Source organism: Salmo trutta, chromosome 26 (assembly GCF_901001165.1).
Source record: "Salmo trutta chromosome 26, fSalTru1.1, whole genome shotgun sequence".
Lineage (NCBI taxonomy): Eukaryota > Metazoa > Chordata > Actinopteri > Salmoniformes > Salmonidae > Salmo > Salmo trutta.
In genome coordinates this window covers 24342141-24366470 of record NC_042982.1, presented here as the reverse complement: position 1 = coordinate 24366470, position 24330 = coordinate 24342141, and the positions used below count along the sequence as shown (strand labels likewise).

The following is a 24330-nucleotide window of genomic DNA, read 5'->3' as shown; positions in this document are numbered from 1 at the left end:
CTCGCTCAACAGTAGCTTCAAGTGATGCCACCGCTACTGTATCAACATCAGCAGTCTCTTCATTTGATGCCACCACTCCCTCAACAGTCACTCCAAGTGATGCCACCAATCCCTCAACTGCAACGACGTCAACTTCAAATGATGCCACCACTACCACACTGAAATTGACAGTCATTTCAAGCAATTCCACCACTCCCTCAAAAGCCACTTCAAGTGATGCCACCACTCCCTCATCTACATCAATAGTCACTTCAAGTGTTGCCACAGCTACTACATCAACATCAGCATTCACTTCAAGTGATGCCACCTCTCCCTTGACATCAATGTTCACTTCAATTGATGTCACCTCTCCCTCGACATCAACAGTCACTTTAAGAGATGCCACCACTCCCTCAACAGTCTCTTCAAGTGATGGCACCTCTCTCTTAACATCAATATTCACTTCAAGTGATGCCACCTCTCCCTCGACATCAACAGTCATTTTAAGTGATGCCACCACTCCCTCAACAGCAGCTTCAAGTGATGCCACCTCTCACTCAACTACATCGACAGTCACTTCAGATGATGCTACATCAACAACCACTTCAAGTAATGCCACGACTCCCTCAAGTACATTGACAGTCAGTTCAAGTGTTGCCACCACTGCCTCAACAGTCACTTCAAGTGATGCCACCTCTTCCTCAACTACATCAATGGTCACTTCAGGTGATGCCACCACTACTACACCAACAGTATCTTCAACTGCTGCCACCATTCCCTCAACTACAACAACAGTCACTTCAAGTGATGCCACCACTACTACATCAACATTAGCAGTCACTTCAAGCAATCCCACCACTCCCTCAACAGTCACTTCAAGTGATGCCACCTCTCCCTCGACATCAATATTCACTTCAAGTGATGCCACCTCTCACTCAACTACATTGACAGTCACTTCAGATGATACTACATCAACACCCACTTCAAGTGATGCCACCACTCCCTCAAGTACAACGACAGTCAGTTCCAGTTTTGCCACCTCTCTGTCAATAGTCACTTCAGGTGATGCCACCTCTTCCTCAACTACATCAACTTTAACTTCAAGTGATACCACCACTACTACACCGACAGTAACATTAACTGTGGACAGAATTCCCTCAACTACGTCGACAGTCACTTCAAGTGATGCCACCAATCCCTCAAAAACCACTTCAAGTCATGCAACCACTCCCTCATCTACATCAATAGTCACTTCAAGAGATGCCACCACTACTACATCAACATCAGCAGTCACTTCAAGCGATAACACTGTTCCTTCAACATTCACTTCAAGTGGTGCCAAAGCTACTACATCAACATCAGCAGTCTCTTCAAGTGATGCCACCACTCCGTCAACAATCACTTCAAGTAATGCCACCTCTCCCTCGACATCAATATTCACTTCAAGTGATGCCACCTCTCACTCAACAACATCGACAGTCACTTCAGACGATACTACATCAACACCCACTTCAAGTGATGCCACCACTCCCTCAAGTACATTGACAGCCAGTTCAAGTGTTGCCACCACTCTGTCAACAGTCACTTCAAGTGATGCCACCACTCCTTCAAGTACATTGACAGTCAGTTCAAGTGTTGCCACCACTCTGTCAACAGTCATTTCAAGTGATGCCACCTCTCACTCAACAACATCGACAGTCACTTCAGACGATACTACATCAACACCCACTTCAAGTGATGCCACCACTCCCTCAAGTACATTGTCAGTCAGTTCAAGTGTTGCCACCACTCTGTCAACAGTCACTTCAAGTGATGCCACCTCTTCCTCAACTACATCAACATTAACTTCAAGTGATACCACCACTACTACACCGACAGTAACATTAACTGTGGACAGAATTCCCTCAACTACGTCGACAGTCAGGTCAAGTGATGCCACCACTGCCTCAACAGTCACTTCAAGTCATGACACCACTGTTACATCAACATCAGCAGTAACTTCAAGCGATGCAACCGCTCCTTCAAAATTCACTTCAAGTGATGCCACCTCTACTAAATCAACATCAGCAGTCACTTCAAGCGATAACACTGTTCCATCAACATTCACATCAAGTGGTGCCACCTTTTCTCCATCACCATCAGCATTTAGATCAAGTGATGCCACCTCTCCCTCAACATCAAAATTCACTTCAACTGATGCCACATCTCACTCAACTATATCAAACGTCACTTCAGATGATACTACATTAACACCCAATTCAAGTGATACCACCACTCTCTCAAGAACATCGACAGTCACTTCAAGTGATGCCACCTCTTCCTCAACTACATCGAATTTAACTTCAAGTGATACCACCACTACTACACCGACAGTAACTTCAACATTGGCCAACATTCCCTCAACTACATCGACAGTCACTTCAAGTGATGCCACTAATACTACATCAACATCAGCAGTCACTTCAAGTGATGCCACCTCGACATCAGCAAATATACTCACTTCAAGTGACGGCACCTCTCACTCAACTACATTGACATTCACTTCAGATGATACTATATCAACACCCACTTCAAGTGATGCCACCACTCCCTCAACATCAATATTCACTTCAAGTGATGCCACCACTCGCTCAACAGTAGCTTCAAGTGATGCCACCGCTACTGTATCAACATCAGCAGTCTCTTCATTTGATGCCACCACTCCCTCAACAGTCACTCCAAGTGATGCCACCAATCCCTCAACTGCAACGACGTCAACTTCAAATGATGCCACCACTACCACACTGAAATTGACAGTCATTTCAAGCAATTCCACCACTCCCTCAAAAGCCACTTCAAGTGATGCCACCACTCCCTCATCTACATCAATAGTCACTTCAAGTGTTGCCACAGCTACTACATCAACATCAGCATTCACTTCAAGTGATGCCACCTCTCCCTTGACATCAATGTTCACTTCAATTGATGTCACCTATCCCTCGACATCAACAGTCACTTTAAGAGATGCCACCACTCCCTCAACAGTCTCTTCAAGTGATGGCACCTCTCTCTTAACATCAATATTCACTTCAAGTGATGCCACCTCTCCCTCGACATCAACAGTCATTTTAAGTGATGCCACCACTCCCTCAACAGCAGCTTCAAGTGATGCCACCTCTCACTCAACTACATCGACAGTCACTTCAGATGATGCTACATCAACAACCACTTCAAGTAATGCCACGACTCCCTCAAGTACATTGACAGTCAGTTCAAGTGTTGCCACCACTGCCTCAACAGTCACTTCAAGTGATGCCACCTCTTCCTCAACTACATCAATGGTCACTTCAGGTGATGCCACCACTACTACACCAACAGTATCTTCAACTGCTGCCACCATTCCCTCAACTACAACAACAGTCACTTCAAGTGATGCCACCACTACTACATCAACATTAGCAGTCACTTCAAGCAATCCCACCACTCCCTCAACAGTCACTTCAAGTGATGCCACCTCTCCCTCGACATCAATATTCACTTCAAGTGATGCCACCTCTCACTCAACTACATTGACAGTCACTTCAGATGATACTACATCAACACCCACTTCAAGTGATGCCACCACTCCCTCAAGTACAACGACAGTCAGTTCCAGTTTTGCCACCTCTCTGTCAATAGTCACTTCAGGTGATGCCACCTCTTCCTCAACTACATCAACTTTAACTTCAAGTGATACCACCACTACTACACCGACAGTAACATTAACTGTGGACAGAATTCCCTCAACTACGTCGACAGTCACTTCAAGTGATGCCACCAATCCCTCAAAAACCACTTCAAGTCATGCAACCACTCCCTCATCTACATCAATAGTCACTTCAAGAGATGCCACCACTACTACATCAACATCAGCAGTCACTTCAAGCGATAACACTGTTCCTTCAACATTCACTTCAAGTGGTGCCAAAGCTACTACATCAACATCAGCAGTCTCTTCAAGTGATGCCACCACTCCGTCAACAATCACTTCAAGTAATGCCACCTCTCCCTCGACATCAATATTCACTTCAAGTGATGCCACCTCTCACTCAACAACATCGACAGTCACTTCAGACGATACTACATCAACACCCACTTCAAGTGATGCCACCACTCCCTCAAGTACATTGACAGCCAGTTCAAGTGTTGCCACCACTCTGTCAACAGTCACTTCAAGTGATGCCACCACTCCTTCAAGTACATTGACAGTCAGTTCAAGTGTTGCCACCACTCTGTCAACAGTCATTTCAAGTGATGCCACCTCTCACTCAACAACATCGACAGTCACTTCAGACGATACTACATCAACACCCACTTCAAGTGATGCCACCACTCCCTCAAGTACATTGTCAGTCAGTTCAAGTGTTGCCACCACTCTGTCAACAGTCACTTCAAGTGATGCCACCTCTTCCTCAACTACATCAACATTAACTTCAAGTGATACCACCACTACTACACCGACAGTAACATTAACTGTGGACAGAATTCCCTCAACTACGTCGACAGTCAGGTCAAGTGATGCCACCACTGCCTCAACAGTCACTTCAAGTCATGACACCACTGTTACATCAACATCAGCAGTAACTTCAAGCGATGCAACCGCTCCTTCAAAATTCACTTCAAGTGATGCCACCTCTACTAAATCAACATCAGCAGTCACTTCAAGCGATAACACTGTTCCATCAACATTCACATCAAGTGGTGCCACCTTTTCTCCATCACCATCAGCATTTAGATCAAGTGATGCCACCTCTCCCTCAACATCAAAATTCACTTCAACTGATGCCACATCTCACTCAACTATATCAAACGTCACTTCAGATGATACTACATTAACACCCAATTCAAGTGATACCACCACTCTCTCAAGAACATCGACAGTCACTTCAAGTGATGCCACCTCTTCCTCAACTACATCGAATTTAACTTCAAGTGATACCACCACTACTACACCGACAGTAACTTCAACATTGGCCAACATTCCCTCAACTACATCGACAGTCACTTCAAGTGATGCCACTAATACTACATCAACATCAGCAGTCACTTCAAGTGATGCCACCTCGACATCAGCAAATATACTCACTTCAAGTGACGGCACCTCTCACTCAACTACATTGACATTCACTTCAGATGATACTATATCAACACCCACTTCAAGTGATGCCACCACTCCCTCAACATCAATATTCACTTCAAGTGATGCCACCACTCGCTCAACAGTAGCTTCAAGTGATGCCACCGCTACTGTATCAACATCAGCAGTCTCTTCATTTGATGCCACCACTCCCTCAACAGTCACTCCAAGTGATGCCACCAATCCCTCAACTGCAACGACGTCAACTTCAAATGATGCCACCACTACCACACTGAAATTGACAGTCATTTCAAGCAATTCCACCACTCCCTCAAAAGCCACTTCAAGTGATGCCACCACTCCCTCATCTACATCAATAGTCACTTCAAGTGTTGCCACAGCTACTACATCAACATCAGCATTCACTTCAAGTGATGCCACCTCTCCCTTGACATCAATGTTCACTTCAATTGATGTCACCTATCCCTCGACATCAACAGTCACTTTAAGAGATGCCACCACTCCCTCAACAGTCTCTTCAAGTGATGGCACCTCTCTCTTAACATCAATATTCACTTCAAGTGATGCCACCTCTCCCTCGACATCAACAGTCATTTTAAGTGATGCCACCACTCCCTCAACAGCAGCTTCAAGTGATGCCACCTCTCACTCAACTACATCGACAGTCACTTCAGATGATGCTACATCAACAACCACTTCAAGTAATGCCACGACTCCCTCAAGTACATTGACAGTCAGTTCAAGTGTTGCCACCACTGCCTCAACAGTCACTTCAAGTGATGCCACCTCTTCCTCAACTACATCAATGGTCACTTCAGGTGATGCCACCACTACTACACCAACAGTATCTTCAACTGCTGCCACCATTCCCTCAACTACAACAACAGTCACTTCAAGTGATGCCACCACTACTACATCAACATTAGCAGTCACTTCAAGCAATCCCACCACTCCCTCAACAGTCACTTCAAGTGATGCCACCTCTCCCTCGACATCAATATTCACTTCAAGTGATGCCACCTCTCACTCAACTACATTGACAGTCACTTCAGATGATACTACATCAACACCCACTTCAAGTGATGCCACCACTCCCTCAAGTACAACGACAGTCAGTTCCAGTTTTGCCACCTCTCTGTCAATAGTCACTTCAGGTGATGCCACCTCTTCCTCAACTACATCAACTTTAACTTCAAGTGATACCACCACTACTACACCGACAGTAACATTAACTGTGGACAGAATTCCCTCAACTACGTCGACAGTCACTTCAAGTGATGCCACCAATCCCTCAAAAACCACTTCAAGTCATGCAACCACTCCCTCATCTACATCAATAGTCACTTCAAGAGATGCCACCACTACTACATCAACATCAGCAGTCACTTCAAGCGATAACACTGTTCCTTCAACATTCACTTCAAGTGGTGCCAAAGCTACTACATCAACATCAGCAGTCTCTTCAAGTGATGCCACCACTCCGTCAACAATCACTTCAAGTAATGCCACCTCTCCCTCGACATCAATATTCACTTCAAGTGATGCCACCTCTCACTCAACAACATCGACAGTCACTTCAGACGATACTACATCAACACCCACTTCAAGTGATGCCACCACTCCCTCAAGTACATTGACAGCCAGTTCAAGTGTTGCCACCACTCTGTCAACAGTCACTTCAAGTGATGCCACCACTCCTTCAAGTACATTGACAGTCAGTTCAAGTGTTGCCACCACTCTGTCAACAGTCATTTCAAGTGATGCCACCTCTCACTCAACAACATCGACAGTCACTTCAGACGATACTACATCAACACCCACTTCAAGTGATGCCACCACTCCCTCAAGTACATTGACAGTCAGTTCAAGTGTTGCCACCACTCTGTCAACAGTCACTTCAAGTGATGCCACCTCTTCCTCAACTACATCAACATTGACTTCAAGTGATACCACCACTACTACACCGACAGTAACATTAACTGTGGACAGAATTCCCTCAACTACGTCGACAGTCAGGTCAAGTGATGCCACCACTGCCTCAACAGTCACTTCAAGTCATGACACCACTGTTACATCAACATCAGCAGTAACTTCAAGCGATGCAACCGCTCCTTCAAAATTCACTTCAAGTGATGCCACCTTTACTAAATCAACATCAGCAGTCACTTCAAGCGATAACACTGTTCCATTAACATTCACATCAAGTGGTGCCACCTTTTCTCCATCACCATCAGCATTTAGATCAAGTGATGCCACCTCTCCCCCGACATCAAAATTCACTTCAACTGATGCCACATCTCACTCAACTATATCAAACGTCACTTCAGATGATACTACATTAACACCCAATTCAAGTGATACCACCACTCTCTCAAGAACATCGACAGTCACTTCAAGTGATGCCACCTCTTCCTCAACTACATCGAATTTAACTTCAAGTGATACCACCACTACTACACCGACAGTAACTTCAACATTGGCCAACATTCCCTCAACTACATCGACAGTCACTTCAAGTGATGCCACTAATACTACATCAACATCAGCAGTCACTTCAAGTGATGCCACCTCGACATCAGCAACAATATTCACTTCAAGTGACGGCACCTCTCACTCAACTACATTGACAGTCACTTCAGATGATACTATATCAACACCCACTTCAAGTGATGCCACCACTCCCTCAACATCAATATTCACTTCAAGTGATGCCACCACTCGCTCAACAGTAGCTTCAAGTGATGCCACCGCTACTGTATCAACATCAGCAGTCTCTTCATTTGATGCCACCACTCCCTCAACAGTCACTCCAAGTGATGCCACCAATCCCTCAACTGCAACGACGTCAACTTCAAATGATGCCACTACTACCACACTGACATTGACAGTCATTTCAAGCAATTCCACCACTCCCTCAAAAGCCACTTCAAGTGATGCCACCACTCCCTCATCTACATCAATAGTCACTTCAAGTGTTTTCACAGCTACTACATCAACATCAGCATTCACTTCAAGTGATGCCACCTCTCCCTTGACATCAATGTTCACTTCAATTGATGTCACCTCTCCCTCGACATCAACAGTCACTTTAAGAGATGCCACCACTCCTTCAACAGTCTCTTCAAGTGATGGCACCTCTCTCTTAACATCAATATTCACTTCAAGTGATGCCACCTCTCCCTCGACATCAACAGTCATTTTAAGTGATGCCACCACTCCCTCAACAGCAGCTTCAAGTGATGCCACCTCTCACTCAACTACATCGACAGTCACTTCAGATGATGCTACATCAACAACCACTTCAAGTGATGCCACCACTCCCTCAATTACATTGACAGTCAGTTCAAGTGTTGCCACCACTGCCTCAACAGTCACTTCAAGTGATGCCACCTCTTCCTCAACTACATCAATGGTCACTTCAGGTGATGCCACCACTACTACACCAACAGTATCTTCAACTGCTGCCACCATTCCCTCAACTACAACAACAGTCACTTCAAGTGATGCCACCACTACTACATCAACATTAGCAGTCACTTCAAGCAATCCCACCACTCCCTCAACAGTCACTTCAAGTGATGCCACCTCTCCCTCGACATCAATATTCACTTCAAGTGATGCCACCTCTCACTCAACTACATTGACAGTCACTTCAGATGATACTACATCAACACCCACTTCAAGTGATGCCACCACTCCCTCAAGTACAACGACAGTCAGTTCCAGTTTTGCCACCTCTCTGTCAATAGTCACTTCAGGTGATGCCACCTCTTCCTCAACTACATCAACTTTAACTTCAAGTGATACCACCACTACTACACCGACAGTAACATTAACTGTGGACAGAATTCCCTCAACTACGTCGACAGTCACTTCAAGTAATGCCACCAATCCCTCAAAAACCACTTCAAGTCATGCAACCACTCCCTCATCTACATCAATAGTCACTTCAAGAGATGCCACCACTACTACATCAACATCAGCAGTCACTTCAAGCGATAACACTGTTCCTTCAACATTTACTTCAAGTGGTGCCACAGCTACTACATCAACATCATCATTCAGTTCAAGTGATGCCATTTCTCCCTCGACATCAACAGTCACTTTCAGTGATGGCACCACTCCCTCAACAGTCCCTTCAAGTGATGCCACTGCTACTACATCAACATCAGCAGTCTCTTCAAGAGATGCCACCAATCCCTCAACTGCATCGAGGTCAACTTCAAATGATGCCACCACTCCCTCATCTACATCAGCAGTCACTTCAAGCGATAACACTGTTCCTTCAACATTCACTTCAAGTGGTGCCAAAGCTACTACATCAACATCAGCAGTCTCTTCAAGTGATGCCACCACTCCGTCAACAATCACTTCAAGTAATGCCACCTCTCCCTCGACATCAATATTCACTTCAAGTGATGCCACCTCTCACTCAACAACATCGACAGTCACTTCAGACGATACTACATCAACACCCACTTCAAGTGATGCCAACACTCCCTCAAGTACATTGACAGTCAGTTCAAGTGTTGCCACCACTCTGTCAACAGTCACTTCAAGTGATGCCACCTCTTCCTCAACTACATCAACATTAACTTCAAGTGATACCACCACTACTACACCGACAGTAACATTAACTGTGGACAGAATTCCCTCAACTACGTCGACAGTCACTTCAAGTGATGCCACCACTGCCTCAACAGTCACTTCAAGTCATGACACCACTGTTACATCAACATCAGCAGTAACTTCAAGCGATGCAACCGCTCCTTCAAAATTCACTTCAAGTGATGCCACCTCTACTAAATCAACATCAGCAGTCACTTCAAGCGATAACACTGTTCCATCAACATTCACATCAAGTGGTGCCACCTTTTCTCCATCACCATCAGCATTTAGATCAAGTGATGCCACCTCTCCCTCAACATCAAAATTCACTTCAACTGATGCCACATCTCACTCAACTATATCAAACGTCACTTCAGATGATACTACATTAACACCCAATTCAAGTGATACCACCACTCTCTCAAGAACATCGACAGTCACTTCAAGTGATGCCACCTCTTCCTCAACTACATCGAATTTAACTTCAAGTGATACCACCACTAATACACCGACAGTAACTTCAACATTGGCCAACATTCCCTCAACTACATCGACAGTCACTTCAAGTGATGCCACTAATACTACATCAACATCAGCAGTCACTTCAAGTGATGCCACCTCGACATCAGCAACAATATTCACTTCAAGTGACGGCACCTCTCACTCAACTACATTGACAGTCACTTCAGATGATACTATATCAACACCCACTTCAAGTGATGCCACCACTCCCTCAACATCAATATTCACTTCAAGTGATGCCACCACTCGCTCAACAGTAGCTTCAAGTGATGCCACCGCTACTGTATCAACATCAGCAGTCTCTTCATTTGATGCCACCACTCCCTCAACAGTCACTCCAAGTGATGCCACCAATCCCTCAACTGCAACGTCGTCAACTTCAAATGATGCCACCACTACCACATTGACATTGACAGTCATTTCAAGCAATTCCACCACTCCCTCAAAAGCCACTTCAAGTGATGCCACCCTTCCCTCATCTACATCAATAGTCACTTCAAGTGTTGCCACAGCTACTACATCAACATCAGCATTCACTTCAAGTGATGTCACCTCTCCCTCGACATCAACAGTCACTTTAAGAGATGCCACCACTCCCTCAACAGTCTCTTCAAGTGATGGCTCCTCTCTCTTAACATCAATATTCACTTCAAGTGATGCCACCTCCCCCTCGACATCAACAGTCATTTTAAGTGATGCCACCACTCCCTCAACAGCAGCTTCAAGTGATGCCACCTCTCACTCAACTACATCGACAGTCACTTCAGATGATGCTACATCAACAACCACTTCAAGTGATGCCACCACTCCCTCAAGTACATTGACAGTCAGTTCAAGTGTTGCCACCACTGCCTCAACAGTCACTTCAAGTGATGCCACCTCTTCCTCAACTACATCAATGGTCACTTCAGGTGATGCCACCACTACTACACCAACAGTATCTTCAACTGCTGCCACCATTCCCTCAACTACAACAACAGTCACTTCAAGTGATGCCACCACTACTACATCAACATTAGCAGTCACTTCAAGCAATCCCACCACTCCCTCAACAGTCACTTCAAGTGATGCCACCTCTCCCTCGACATCAATATTCACTTCAAGTGATGCCACCTCTCACTCAACTACATTGACAGTCACTTCAGATGATACTACATCAACACCCACTTCAAGTGATGCCACCACTCCCTCAAGTACAACGACAGTCAGTTCCAGTTTTGCCAGCTCTCTGTCAATAGTCACTTCAGGTGATGCCACCTCTTCCTCAACTACATCAACTTTAACTTCAAGTGATACCACCACTACTACACCGACAGTAACATTAACTGTGGACAGAATTCCCTCAACTACGTCGACAGTCACTTCAAGCGATGCCACCAATCCCTCAAAAATCACTTCAAGTCATGCAACCACTCCCTCATCTACATCAATAGTCACTTCAAGAGATGCCACCACTACTACATCAACATCAGCAGTCACTTCAAGCGATAACACTGTTCCTTCAACATTTACTTCAAGTGGTGCCACAGCTACTACATCAACATCATCATTCAGTTCAAGTGATGCCATTTCTCCCTCGACATCAACAGTCACTTTCAGTGATGGCACCACTCCCTCAACAGTCCCTTCAAGTGATGCCACCGCTACTACATCAACATCAGCAGTCTCTTCAAGAGATGCCACCAATCCCTCAACTGCATCGAGGTCAACTTCAAATGATGCCACCACTCCCTCATCTACATCAGCAGTCACTTCAAGCGATAACACTGTTCCTTCAACATTCACTTCAAGTGGTGCCAAAGCTACTACATCAACATCAGCAGTCTCTTCAAGTGATGCCACCACTCCGTCAACAATCACTTCAAGTAATGCCATCTCTCCCTCGACATCAATATTCACTTCAAGTGATGCCACCTCTCACTCAACAACATCGACAGTCACTTCAGACGATACTACATCAACACCCACTTCAAGTGATGCCACCACTCCCTCAAGTACATTGACAGTCAGTTCAAGTGTTGCCACCACTCTGTCAACAGTCACTTCAAGTGATGACACCACTCCCTCAAGTACATTGACAGTCAGTTCAAGTGTTGCCACCACTCTGTCAACAGTCACTTCAAGTGATGCCACCTCTCACTCAACAACATCGACAGTCACTTCAGACGATACTACATCAACACCCACTTCAAGTGATGCCACCACTCCCTCCAGTACATTGACAGTCAGTTCAAGTGTTGCCACCACTCTGTCAACAGTCACTTCAAGTGATGCCACCTCTTCCTCAACTACATCAACATTAACTTCAAGTGATACCACCACTACCACACCGACAGTAACATTAACTGTGGACAGAATTCCCTCAACTACGTCGACAGTCAGGTCAAGTGATGCCACCACTGCCTCAACAGTCACTTCAAGTCATGACACCACTGTTACATCAACATCAGCAGTAACTTCAAGCGATGCAACCGCTCCTTCAAAATTCACTTCAAGTGATGCCACCTCTACTAAATCAACATCAGCAGTCACTTCAAGCGATAACACTGTTCCATCAACATTCACATCAAGTGGTGCCACCTTTTCTCCATCACCATCAGCATTTAGATCAAGTCATGCCACCTCTCCCTCAACATCAAAATTCACTTCAACTGATGCCACATCTCACTCAACTATATCAAACGTCACTTCAGATGATACTACATTAACACCCAATTCAAGTGATACCACCACTCTCTCAAGAACATCGACAGTCAGTTCCAGTTTTGCCACCTCTCTGTCAATAGTCACTTCAGGTGATGCCACCTCTTCCTCAACTACATCAACTTTAACTTCAAGTGATACCACCACTACTACACCGACAGTAACATTAACTGTGGACAGAATTCCCTCAACTACGTCGACAGTCACTTCAAGTAATGCCACCAATCCCTCAAAAACCACTTCAAGTCATGCAACCACTCCCTCATCTACATCAATAGTCACTTCAAGAGATGCCACCACTACTACATCAACATCAGCAGTCACTTCAAGCGATAACACTGTTCCTTCAACATTTACTTCAAGTGGTGCCACAGCTACTACATCAACATCATCATTCAGTTCAAGTGATGCCATTTCTCCCTCGACATCAACAGTCACTTTCAGTGATGGCACCACTCCCTCAACAGTCCCTTCAAGTGATGCCACTGCTACTACATCAACATCAGCAGTCTCTTCAAGAGATGCCACCAATCCCTCAACTGCATCGAGGTCAACTTCAAATGATGCCACCACTCCCTCATCTACATCAGCAGTCACTTCAAGCGATAACACTGTTCCTTCAACATTCACTTCAAGTGGTGCCAAAGCTACTACATCAACATCAGCAGTCTCTTCAAGTGATGCCACCACTCCGTCAACAATCACTTCAAGTAATGCCACCTCTCCCTCGACATCAATATTCACTTCAAGTGATGCCACCTCTCACTCAACAACATCGACAGTCACTTCAGACGATACTACATCAACACCCACTTCAAGTGATGCCACCACTCCCTCAAGTACATTGACAGTCAGTTCAAGTGTTGCCACCACTCTGTCAACAGTCACTTCAAGTGATGCCACCTCTTCCTCAACTACATCAACATTAACTTCAAGTGATACCACCACTACTACACCGACAGTAACATTAACTGTGGACAGAATTCCCTCAACTACGTCGACAGTCACTTCAAGTGATGCCACCACTGCCTCAACAGTCACTTCAAGTCATGACACCACTGTTACATCAACATCAGCAGTAACTTCAAGCGATGCAACCGCTCCTTCAAAATTCACTTCAAGTGATGCCACCTCTACTAAATCAACATCAGCAGTCACTTCAAGCGATAACACTGTTCCATCAACATTCACATCAAGTGGTGCCACCTTTTCTCCATCACCATCAGCATTTAGATCAAGTGATGCCACCTCTCCCTCAACATCAAAATTCACTTCAACTGATGCCACATCTCACTCAACTATATCAAACGTCACTTCAGATGATACTACATTAACACCCAATTCAAGTGATACCACCACTCTCTCAAGAACATCGACAGTCACTTCAAGTGATGCCACCTCTTCCTCAACTACATCGAATTTAACTTCAAGTGATACCACCACTAATACACCGACAGTAACTTCAACATTGGCCAACATTCCCTCAACTACATCGACAGTCACTTCAAGTGATGCCACTAATACTACATCAACATCAGCAGTCACTTCAAGTGATGCCACCTCGACATCAGCAACAATATTCACTTCAAGTGACGGCACCTCTCACTCAACTACATTGACAGTAACTTCAGATGATACTATATCAACACCCACTTCAAGTGATGCCACCACTCCCTCAACATCAATATTCACTTCAAGTGATGCCACCACTCGCTCAACAGTAGCTTCAAGTGATGCCACCGCTACTGTATCAACATCAGCAGTCTCTTCATTTGATGCCACCACTCCCTCAACAGTCACTCCAAGTGATGCCACCAATCCCTCAACTGCAACGTCGTCAACTTCAAATGATGCCACCACTACCACATTGACATTGACAGTCATTTCAAGCAATTCCACCACTCCCTCAAAAGCCACTTCAAGTGATGCCACCCCTCCCTCATCTACATCAATAGTCACTTCAAGTGTTGCCACAGCTACTACATCAACATCAGCATTCACTTCAAGTGATGCCACCTCTCCCTTGACATCAATGTTCACTTCAATTGATGTCACCTCTCCCTCGACATCAACAGTCACTTTAAGAGATGCCACCACTCCCTCAACAGTCTCTTCAAGTGATGGCTCCTCTCTCTTAACATCAATATTCACTTCAAGTGATGCCACCTCTCCCTCGACATCAACAGTCATTTTAAGTGATGCCACCACTCCCTCAACAGCAGCTTCAAGTGATGCCACCTCTCACTCAACTACATCGACAGTCACTTCAGATGATGCTACATCAACAACCACTTCAAGTGATGCCACCACTCCCTCAAGTACATTGCCAGTCAGTTCAAGTGTTGCCATCACTGCCTCAACAGTCACTTCAAGTGATGCCACCTCTTCCTCAACTACATCAATGGTCACTTCAGGTGATGCCACCACTACTACACCAACAGTATCTTCAACTGCTGCCACCATTCCCTCAACTACAACAACAGTCACTTCAAGTGATGCCACCACTACTACATCAACATTAGCAGTCACTTCAAGCAATCCCACCACTCCCTCAACAGTCACTTCAAGTGATGCCACCTCTCCCTCGACATCAATATTCACTTCAAGTGATGCCACCTCTCACTCAACTACATTGACAGTCACTTCAGATGATAGTACATCAACACCCACTTCAAGTGATGCCACCACTCCCTCAAGTACAACGACAGTCAGTTCCAGTTTTGCCACCTCTCTGTCAATAGTCACTTCAGGTGATGCCACCTCTTCCTCAACTACATCAACTTTAACTTCAAGTGATACCACCACTACTACACCGACAGTAACATTAACTGTGGACAGAATTCCCTCAACTACGTCGACAGTCACTTCAAGTGATGCCACCAATCCCTCAAAAACCACTTCAAGTCATGCAACCACTCCCTCATCTACATCAATAGTCACTTCAAGAGATGCCACCACTACTACATCAACATCAGCAGTCACTTCAAGTGATAACACTGTTCCTTCAACATTTACTTCAAGTGGTGCCACAGCTACTACATCAACATCATCATTCAGTTCAAGTGATGCCATTTCTCCCTCGACATCAACAGTCACTTTCAGTGATGGCACCACTCCCTCAACAGTCCCTTCAAGTGATGCCACCGCTACTACGTCAACATCAGCAGTCTCTTCAAGAGATGCCACCAATCCCTCAACTGCATCGAGGTCAACTTCAAATGATGCCACCACTCCCTCATCTACATCAGCAGTCACTTCAAGCGATAACACTGTTCCTTCAACATTCACTTCAAGTGGTGCCAAAGCTACTACATCAACATCAGCAGTCTCTTCAAGTGATGCCACCACTCCGTCAACAATCACTTCAAGTAATGCCACCTCTCCCTCGACATCAATATTCACTTCAAGTGATGCCACCTCTCACTCAACAACATCGACAGTCACTTCAGACGATACTACATCAACACCCACTTCAAGTGATGCCATCACTCCCTCAAGTACATTGACAGTCAGTTCAAGTGTTGCCACCACTCTGTCAACAGTCACTTCAAGTGATGCCACCACTCCCTCAAGTACATTGACAGTCAGTTCAAGTGTTGCCACCACTCTGTCAACAGTCACTTCAAGTGATGCCACCTCTCACTCAACAACATCGACAGTCACTTCAGACGATACTACATCAACACCCACTTCAAGTGATGCCACCACTCCCTCAAGTACATTGACAGTCAGTTCAAGTGTTGCCACCACTCTGTCAACAGTCACTTCAAGTGATGCCACCTCTTCCTCAACTACATCAACATTAACTTCAAGTGATACCACCACTACTACACCGACAGTAACATTAACTGTGGACAGAATTCCCTCAACTACGTCGACAGTCAGGTCAAGTGATGCCACCACTGCCTCAACAGTCACTTCAAGTCATGACACCACTGTTACATCAACATCAGCAGTAACTTCAAGCGATGCAACCGCTCCTTCAAAATTCACTTCAAGTGATGCCATCTCTACTAAATCAACATCAGCAGTCACTTCAAGCGATAACACTGTTCCATCAACATTCACATCAAGTGGTGCCACCTTTTCTCCATCACCATCAGCATTTAGATCAAGTCATGCCACCTCTCCCTCAACATCAAAATTCACTTCAACTGATGCCACATCTCACTCAACTATATCAAACGTCACTTCAGATGATACTACATTAACACCCAATTCAAGTGATACCACCACTCTCTCAAGAACATCGACAGTCACTTCAAGTGATGCCACCTCTTCCTCAACTTCAACAGTCACTTCAAGTGATGCCACCACTACATCAACAGTCACTTCAAGTGATGCCACCACTACATCGACAGTCCCTTCAAGTTATGCTACCACTATTTTGACAGTCTCTTCAAGTGATGCCACCTCTCCCTCGACATCAACATTCACTTCAAGTGATGCCACCACTCCCTCGACATTAACAGTTACTTCAAGTGATACCACCTCTCTCTCGACATCAACAGTCACTTCAAGTGATGCCACCTCTCCCTTAACTACATTGACAGTCACGCCAATTAATGCCACCTCTAAGTCAACATCAACAGTCACTTCAAGTGATGCTACCACTACATCGACAGTATCTTCAAGTGATGCCACCTCTCCCTCGACATCAACATTCACTTCAAGTCATGCCACCACTCCCTCGACATCACCAGTTACTTCAAGTGATACCACCTCTCTCTCGACATCAACAGTCACTTCAAGTGATGCTACCACTACATCGACAGTATCTTCAAGTGATGCCACCTCTCCGTCGACTTCAACAGTCACTTCAAGTGATGCCACCACTACATCAACAGCCACTTCAAGTGATGCTACCACTACATCTACAGTCCCTTCAAGTGATGCCACCACTACCTCGACATTAATAGTCACTTCAAGTGATGCCACCTCTCCCTCGACATCAACATTCACTTCAAGTGATGCCACCAACACATTGACAGTCTCTTCAAGTGATGCCACCACTCCCTCGACTTTAACAGTTACTTCAAGTGATGCCACCTCTCTCTCGACATCAACAGTCACTTCAAGTGATGCCACCACTACATCGACAGTATCTTCAAGTGATGCCTCCACTCCCTTGACATCAACAGTTACTTCAAGTGATGCCACCGCTTCCTCAACTACATCAATAGTCATTCCAAGTGATGGCACCTCTCCCTCTATATCAACAGTCACTTCAAGTAGTGCCACCACTACATCGAAAGTCTCTTCAAGTGATGCCACCACTCCCTCGACATCAACAGTAACTTCAAGTGATGCCACCTCTCCCTCAACATCAACAGTCACCTCAAGTGATGCCACCACTACATTAACAGTCCCTTCAAATGATGCTACCACTACATCGACAGTACTTTCAAGTGATGCCACAACTCCCACTTCTACATCAACTGCCTCAAGTGAGGTCACCACTCTAATACTAATAATGTCATCAACAAGTGGTGCTACTACAGTGTTAACAGGTACAGATACCTCAGCAGTTGTAGCAGTACCTACGCTGTCCACCCCTTCACCGGGACTAACATCCAGAGACACTACTTTGGTGACAACAATCAAAACCACTGTTGCAGAATGCAGTAAGATTATTTTCACTAATGCTCAAAAACCATCATAAGATGATATGATTGTAAAGATGTAAAGATATAAAGTTTTTTTAAACTTACAAATCGATACCAAAGACTATTGAAATGTGTGAATATATTGCTGTACATACACTGCATTATTTGATTTTTATTGTCATTTGTTTTCAGTGTCAGATGCTCTGTTGAATGTCATCAGGCTGGAGGATGTCACCAGTAAGTTAATCAGTGTGAGTTGGACTGGTATTAACCTGGACCAGCAGATACAGTACAAGGTGAAGCTGGCATCTAATTCCAACACAACTCAGATTGAGACCTCAGCCACCAAAGCTGTTTTCTCAGACCTTACTCCTGGAACCATATACACTCTGATTATTGAGTACTTATGCTGCTACATCAAGAAAAACATTTCAAGAGACATAATCACTGGTATGTCAACTCTTTTTCAAGTAATCTCCTTGAATTCACTAAGAGCATACTTTTGCTTTTAAAACAATTATAGATCAAATTAGTACAATAGGACATTTTGTGCAAACATCACATTTGTTTTGTTAAATGTTTATCTTTACTCTCCAAAAGCTGGAAAGGTCTATGAATCTTCCACTCGAATTCCAGGCACAGAGTTTGTGTCTGATTATTCAAATCAATCCAGCAAACTTTACAAAGACTTTGTGGCCAATTTTACCATGCAGGTAAATATTCATGAAGCATTTTTTATAATTGATTTTTAATTTCGGTAATATAATATAACCTTGTATGATTTAAATGTACATATTTCTTTAAAGGTTGGAAACAATCTCCCAAAAGCATACCAGGACCTTATCAGGGCTAAAGAAATGGTGGTGGTTGTGACAGGTGTTCACAGAGGAAGTGTGATCGTTGACTTTGATCTGATCACTGCTTTGGAGGTCAAACTGTCAACCTCTGACGTGCAGAACAGTGTCATCAATGCACTGAAATCATCTGCACTCGGAGTAGATCTGAATTCCACCTCAGTCAAAGGTTTTTGAATTCCAACGACTACATACAATTATTTTTTCTATGCTAGTTAATCAATCAAATTATTCTTTTAAATAAATATTCAAGGACTAACAGAATTAAGGACGTTATCATATCACTGTGTGTATTTAATGGCCTTTAGTAAGTTCATTTTTACTATATTACAGAGGCAGATATCTGCCAACGAGGCGATTACACATGCTCAAAAAATGCCAGCTGTGTCAGAGAGGGACCCTCACATACATGTGAATGTAAGGCAGGATTCTACGACGAAAACCCAACTGTACCGGGTACTGACTGCAAGAGTAAGAAAACTTTGTTGTTTGAAATGTGGGCCACACTTTCCATTAAATAAGTACCTTATACAAGAGTAACTACCAGTAGAAGAATGTATGTTTTTACCCTGTAATACACTAGTAAGTACATCCAGTTAAGCAGTATTTACCACTATTGCACTCACTGTTTTGTAGGAAATATCTCTCCAGGTGCAGATCCATGTAAAGGCTTGTGTTCATCATGTGCTCAGTGTGTGGTTGGTCCTGGAGGCAGCCATGAGTGTAGCTGCTATCCTGGTTTGATAGATCAGAATCCTGTTAATCCTGGGAAGCAATGCAAAGGTACACTAACGTCCTCTGCCTCAATTGTATCTGTATCAATTCCTTACTTGTGTATCTTACACATACGTTACATTATATCTTCATTCCATCAAAATGTGCCCACTATAGATCCTGTCGACTGTTTTGATCAAGAAAAGGACATTTGCTCATCCCAAAATCCATGTCTTCCATCCAAGTTTCTCTGCTCATGTAAGTTCTGAAATCATACCAATTCTTCAGATCTCACATACGGTCTTCAGAGAAAGACGATTCTGTAATACCGAGGCCTATTTGTGACTCTGACTGTCCTACAGCTTATTATAACAACTCTCTCTGCTTCCCTCCTACAGTGAGGAATGTTTTCAAATTAACAGCAGAATTCAACTCTTGGATCTTCAACTCCTCTCTGCACGACCCATTGAGCGATGCTTGGGCATATGCCTCTACAAAGATCATAAAAACGGTATGCACATACACGCTCTGATTTGTAATTATTGTGATGTCTTACAAATGTCATCTTAAAACACTATGGTTTCTTCCATAAGTACTTTTTTAAATAGACGTCTACTTTACTATAACAAATATTTCCAGGTTGTCCCCAGAATGCGGTATGTTCTGTCAGATTCATCCTTTGACATGACAGTGGTGGGCTTCCAGAGGGGTAGTGTGGTGGTCAGGATGATGTGTGGTTATAATGGGAATACTACCGCTGATGAAAGAACTCTCCAGGCTGCTCTGCAGGAAACAATCCGCAAACACCTGGACGACTCCGCCATAGCTACCTTGAAAAGTATGTTTAAAACATAGGATTTAAAAAAAAGAATTGGCATTACATGATGATGGTGTTTGTTTTGTTCAATTCATGTATGTGACTTGGTTGTGGTATGTATGTGACTCAGGTTGTGGTTTCACTCATTTCTTCTATTTCATTTTGTGTGGGATGCTGCTTATCTAATATTGTCCTTTCAATAGTTACTGATAGACATTGACCAAACATCTGTCTGTTCTTTGTAGGAGTTTCACAGATATCAATGGCCCCAGGAGCAGGCTGGAAAGTGGCGACAATAGTCCTGGGAGTTCTGCTGGGCTTCACTTTGATAGTCGTGGTTGTTGTTCTGATCATCACCATAGCGATGAGAGCAGCTAGCAAGCTGAACTCATATAACGTCGAGCAAACAAAGCACAACAGACAACTGGTGTCCGATGACTACTTACAAGGACGTTATTCTTATCAGGTGTAGTTCAGGGATTCTTAAAAAGACGAGATAATCTCAACTTGTTTTCACGAATATATTTGTTAATATTAACAGAAGTATCAGCTATCACACCATGTAAAGGAACAACCTCCTAATACTTCAAGTGTTTCATAAAAGGCAACTAATTCAACTCCGTCAGACACAATAAAAGGCATTACATTTTTACATTTATTGTTGAACAAGTGTTTAATAAAGTCCTCGATTGTTTAATTGTAACATTAGATTATTCAAAAATGTAATACAAATCTCCAAACTTCTTAATTGTTTTATTTTATAGTGCTATATAATGCACCAGGGCTAATTTCGTGTTTGCATGTTTTTTGGTTCGTTTTTTTGCATGTTTTTTTTAGATTCAGAACATAAAACAACATTTAGAAAGCAAACATTATCCCTTGGATCTACCACAGCAAATACATCAGTAGTTTAAGCATATGTTGCAACAAGGTTAAAATATTATTTCTAAATATTGACTAAAAGATCGATCTTATTAAGAGGGTTAGTCATCGGTGAGTTGATACGGCACTGACAGAGTTGACAACGGATACTCAAAGCAGGCATATTTGTGCCTCTACAAATAAATGTTTAATACAAACATTTGTAAAATATAGAAAATGATTCATTTGAAAACAATAAAAATATAACCGTTATATCAGATCATTCAGCACTCTGACGGAGTTGACTTTAGAGTTAATGTTTTATGGAGTTGACTTTAGAGTTAATGTTTTATGGAGTTGACTTTAGAGTTAATGTTTTATGGAGTTGACTTTAGAGTTAATGTTTTATGGAGTTGACTTTAGAGTTAATGTTTTATGGAGTTGACTTTTGTTTTTGTTCTTCAGTCAAGTGATATACAAGTTTTTCCTCAGTTGCTTTAAGGCTCTAAAACCTAATTATATCATGTCCTATCTTAATCTATCAGATAGATGGAGTCAACAGTTTATGGTTGTGACAATGGGGATTTCAATATTGTTTGTTTAAATCTATCAGAAGCTGAGAACTTTGCAGATCATGAGTTGTCTTGTTGCATTACATGTAATGAGGACATGAAGAAGGGGTCCTTATGGTGTAGCTGACCCAGCTCATTTCTGATTCATTTAGGATTTTAGACAAATCTGACAGAGTTAACCAAATCTCCGGACACATTTTTTAGAAATCATAGTTTTGAAAGAAATCCTCTTTAAAGTCAGAGACGGCCATTGGAAGAAACTACATGCAATCGTTTTTCAGTTAATATTTATTATTGGCAGTTTTTTTAATTGTAAACACTTTTTTGTAGAGTTTGAAATTTTGATTCTTTGCTCTGGACAAGAGCATTTCCGAGCATAGAGCTGACATGTACGTTAACTATATTTAAAATATTTGGACAATTTCATAAGCAAATCTTTGCCCTTGTAAAATTCACTAAATGTATTTTTTAAGCTCAAATAATGCAACAAAATAAAAAATGTAAACTATAAAAATACAGGTTTCCTGTAGAAAAAGGATTGTCCCGACTTTCAAGAATCCCGGAGTTAAGATTTATCACTCATGAAAACTGGAACGGTCTGGGCGTAGTGTGTATGGAGGCAGAAAAGTTCAATGTAGCGCTTTAATTACGCACAAAAGTAATTCGCCCAAAAATGCTGGGCGCACCAAAATACAAACGCCCAATAATAATATCCACCGCACAGAACACAGTGGACGAAAGAATTAAGCCTGCACAAAGAGCAGGCGGGCTTACGGGCTAAAATAGCCCAACTAACAAGCCTAATACAAAACAGGTGAAACTCATTAGACCAAACAAACAGAAAAGGAAAAGGGATCGGTGGCAGCTAGTAGGCCGGTGACGACGACCGCCGAGCGCCACCCGAACAGGGAGAGGAGCCACCCTCGGTAGGAGTCGTGACAAAAACAGGGATTATAATGTATGGATCTGGAGAAAACATAAGTACTTTATGACATCTGCTGATATAAAAAAGAGCTTTATAAATGAATATGATTCGATTTGATTTACTATTGTAATATGAACTAAATATATATACAAGTGACATGAGATCTAAAGTGTTATTGTGTACTTATGCAATTTCACTGAGTGCATAATCGCCTCTATCTTACTGCAGTGGAAAAGAGCACTGAAGCAATCCACTAGAGGCCACAGTTGTCTGAGAATTGAATATACAGTGCCTTCAGAAAGTATTCAGAACCTATGACCTTTTTAACATTTTGTTACGCCTTATTCTAAAATGAATGAAATAAAATAAAAAATCTGCAGCATTGAAGGTCCCCAAGAACACAGTGGCCTCCATCCTTCTTAAATGTAAGAAGTTTGGAACCACAAAGACTCATCCTAGAGCTGGCCACCCTGCCAAACTGAGCAATCGAGGGAGAAGGGCCTTGGTCAGGGAGGTGACCAAGAACCCGATGGACACTCTGACAGAGCTCTAGATTTCCTCTGTGGAGATGGGAGAACCTTCCAGAAGGACAACCATCTCTGCAGCATGGTAGAATGGCCAGATGGAAGCCACTCCTGAGTACAAGGCACATGACAGCCCGCTTGGAGTTTGCCAAAAGGCACATAAAGACTCTCAGACCATGAGAAACAAGATTCTCTGGTCGGATGAAACCAAGATGCCAAGCGTCATGTCTGGAGGACACCTGGCACCACCCCTACGGTGAAGCATGGTGGTGGCAGCATCATGCTGTGGGGATGTTTTTCGGTGGCAGGGACTGGCAGACTAGTCAGGATCAAGGGAAAGATGAACGGAGCAAAGTATAGGGAGATCCTTGATGAAAACCTGCTCCAGATCGCTAAGGACCATAGACTGGGGTGAAGGTTCACCTTCCTACAGGACAACAATCCTAAGCACACAGCCAAGACAAAGCAGGAGTGGTTTCGTGACAAGTCTCTGAATGCCCTCGAGTGGCCCAGCCAGAGCCCGGACTTG

The 24330-nt window shown here is 43.6% G+C and overlaps 3 protein-coding genes and 1 long non-coding RNA gene across 4 annotated transcripts; all 4 read left to right on the top strand.

Moving 5' to 3' along the window:
* The first annotated feature begins 583 nt into the window (after positions 1–583).
* LOC115162837 (serine-rich adhesin for platelets-like) lies at positions 584–3889 on the top strand. Its single transcript, XM_029714253.1, has 2 exons — positions 584–3224; positions 3800–3889. The coding sequence occupies exons 1-2, from the start codon at positions 693–695 to the stop codon at positions 3887–3889; spliced, it is 2622 nt and encodes an 873-aa protein (XP_029570113.1). The 5' UTR covers positions 584–692.
* Positions 3890–5791: 1902 nt separating this feature from the next.
* LOC115162836 (uncharacterized protein DDB_G0271670-like) lies at positions 5792–7495 on the top strand. The gene is made up of 2 exons (XM_029714252.1): positions 5792–7328; positions 7472–7495. The coding sequence occupies exons 1-2, from the start codon at positions 5901–5903 to the stop codon at positions 7493–7495; spliced, it is 1452 nt and encodes a 483-aa protein (XP_029570112.1). The 5' UTR covers positions 5792–5900.
* A 941-nt stretch (positions 7496–8436) lies between these two features.
* LOC115163483 (serine-rich adhesin for platelets-like) lies at positions 8437–17231 on the top strand (the record flags this gene model as incomplete). The annotated part of the gene is made up of 1 exon (XM_029715400.1): positions 8437–17231. A coding segment is annotated over exon 1 (8727 nt), but the record flags the coding sequence as incomplete, so codon positions are not given.
* Positions 17232–20208: 2977 nt separating this feature from the next.
* LOC115163484 (uncharacterized) lies at positions 20209–21614 on the top strand. The gene is made up of 3 exons (XR_003869751.1): positions 20209–20360; positions 20501–20613; positions 20742–21614. It is a non-coding gene; the product is annotated as an uncharacterized LOC115163484 (long non-coding RNA).
* The last annotated feature ends 2716 nt before the right edge of the window (positions 21615–24330 follow it).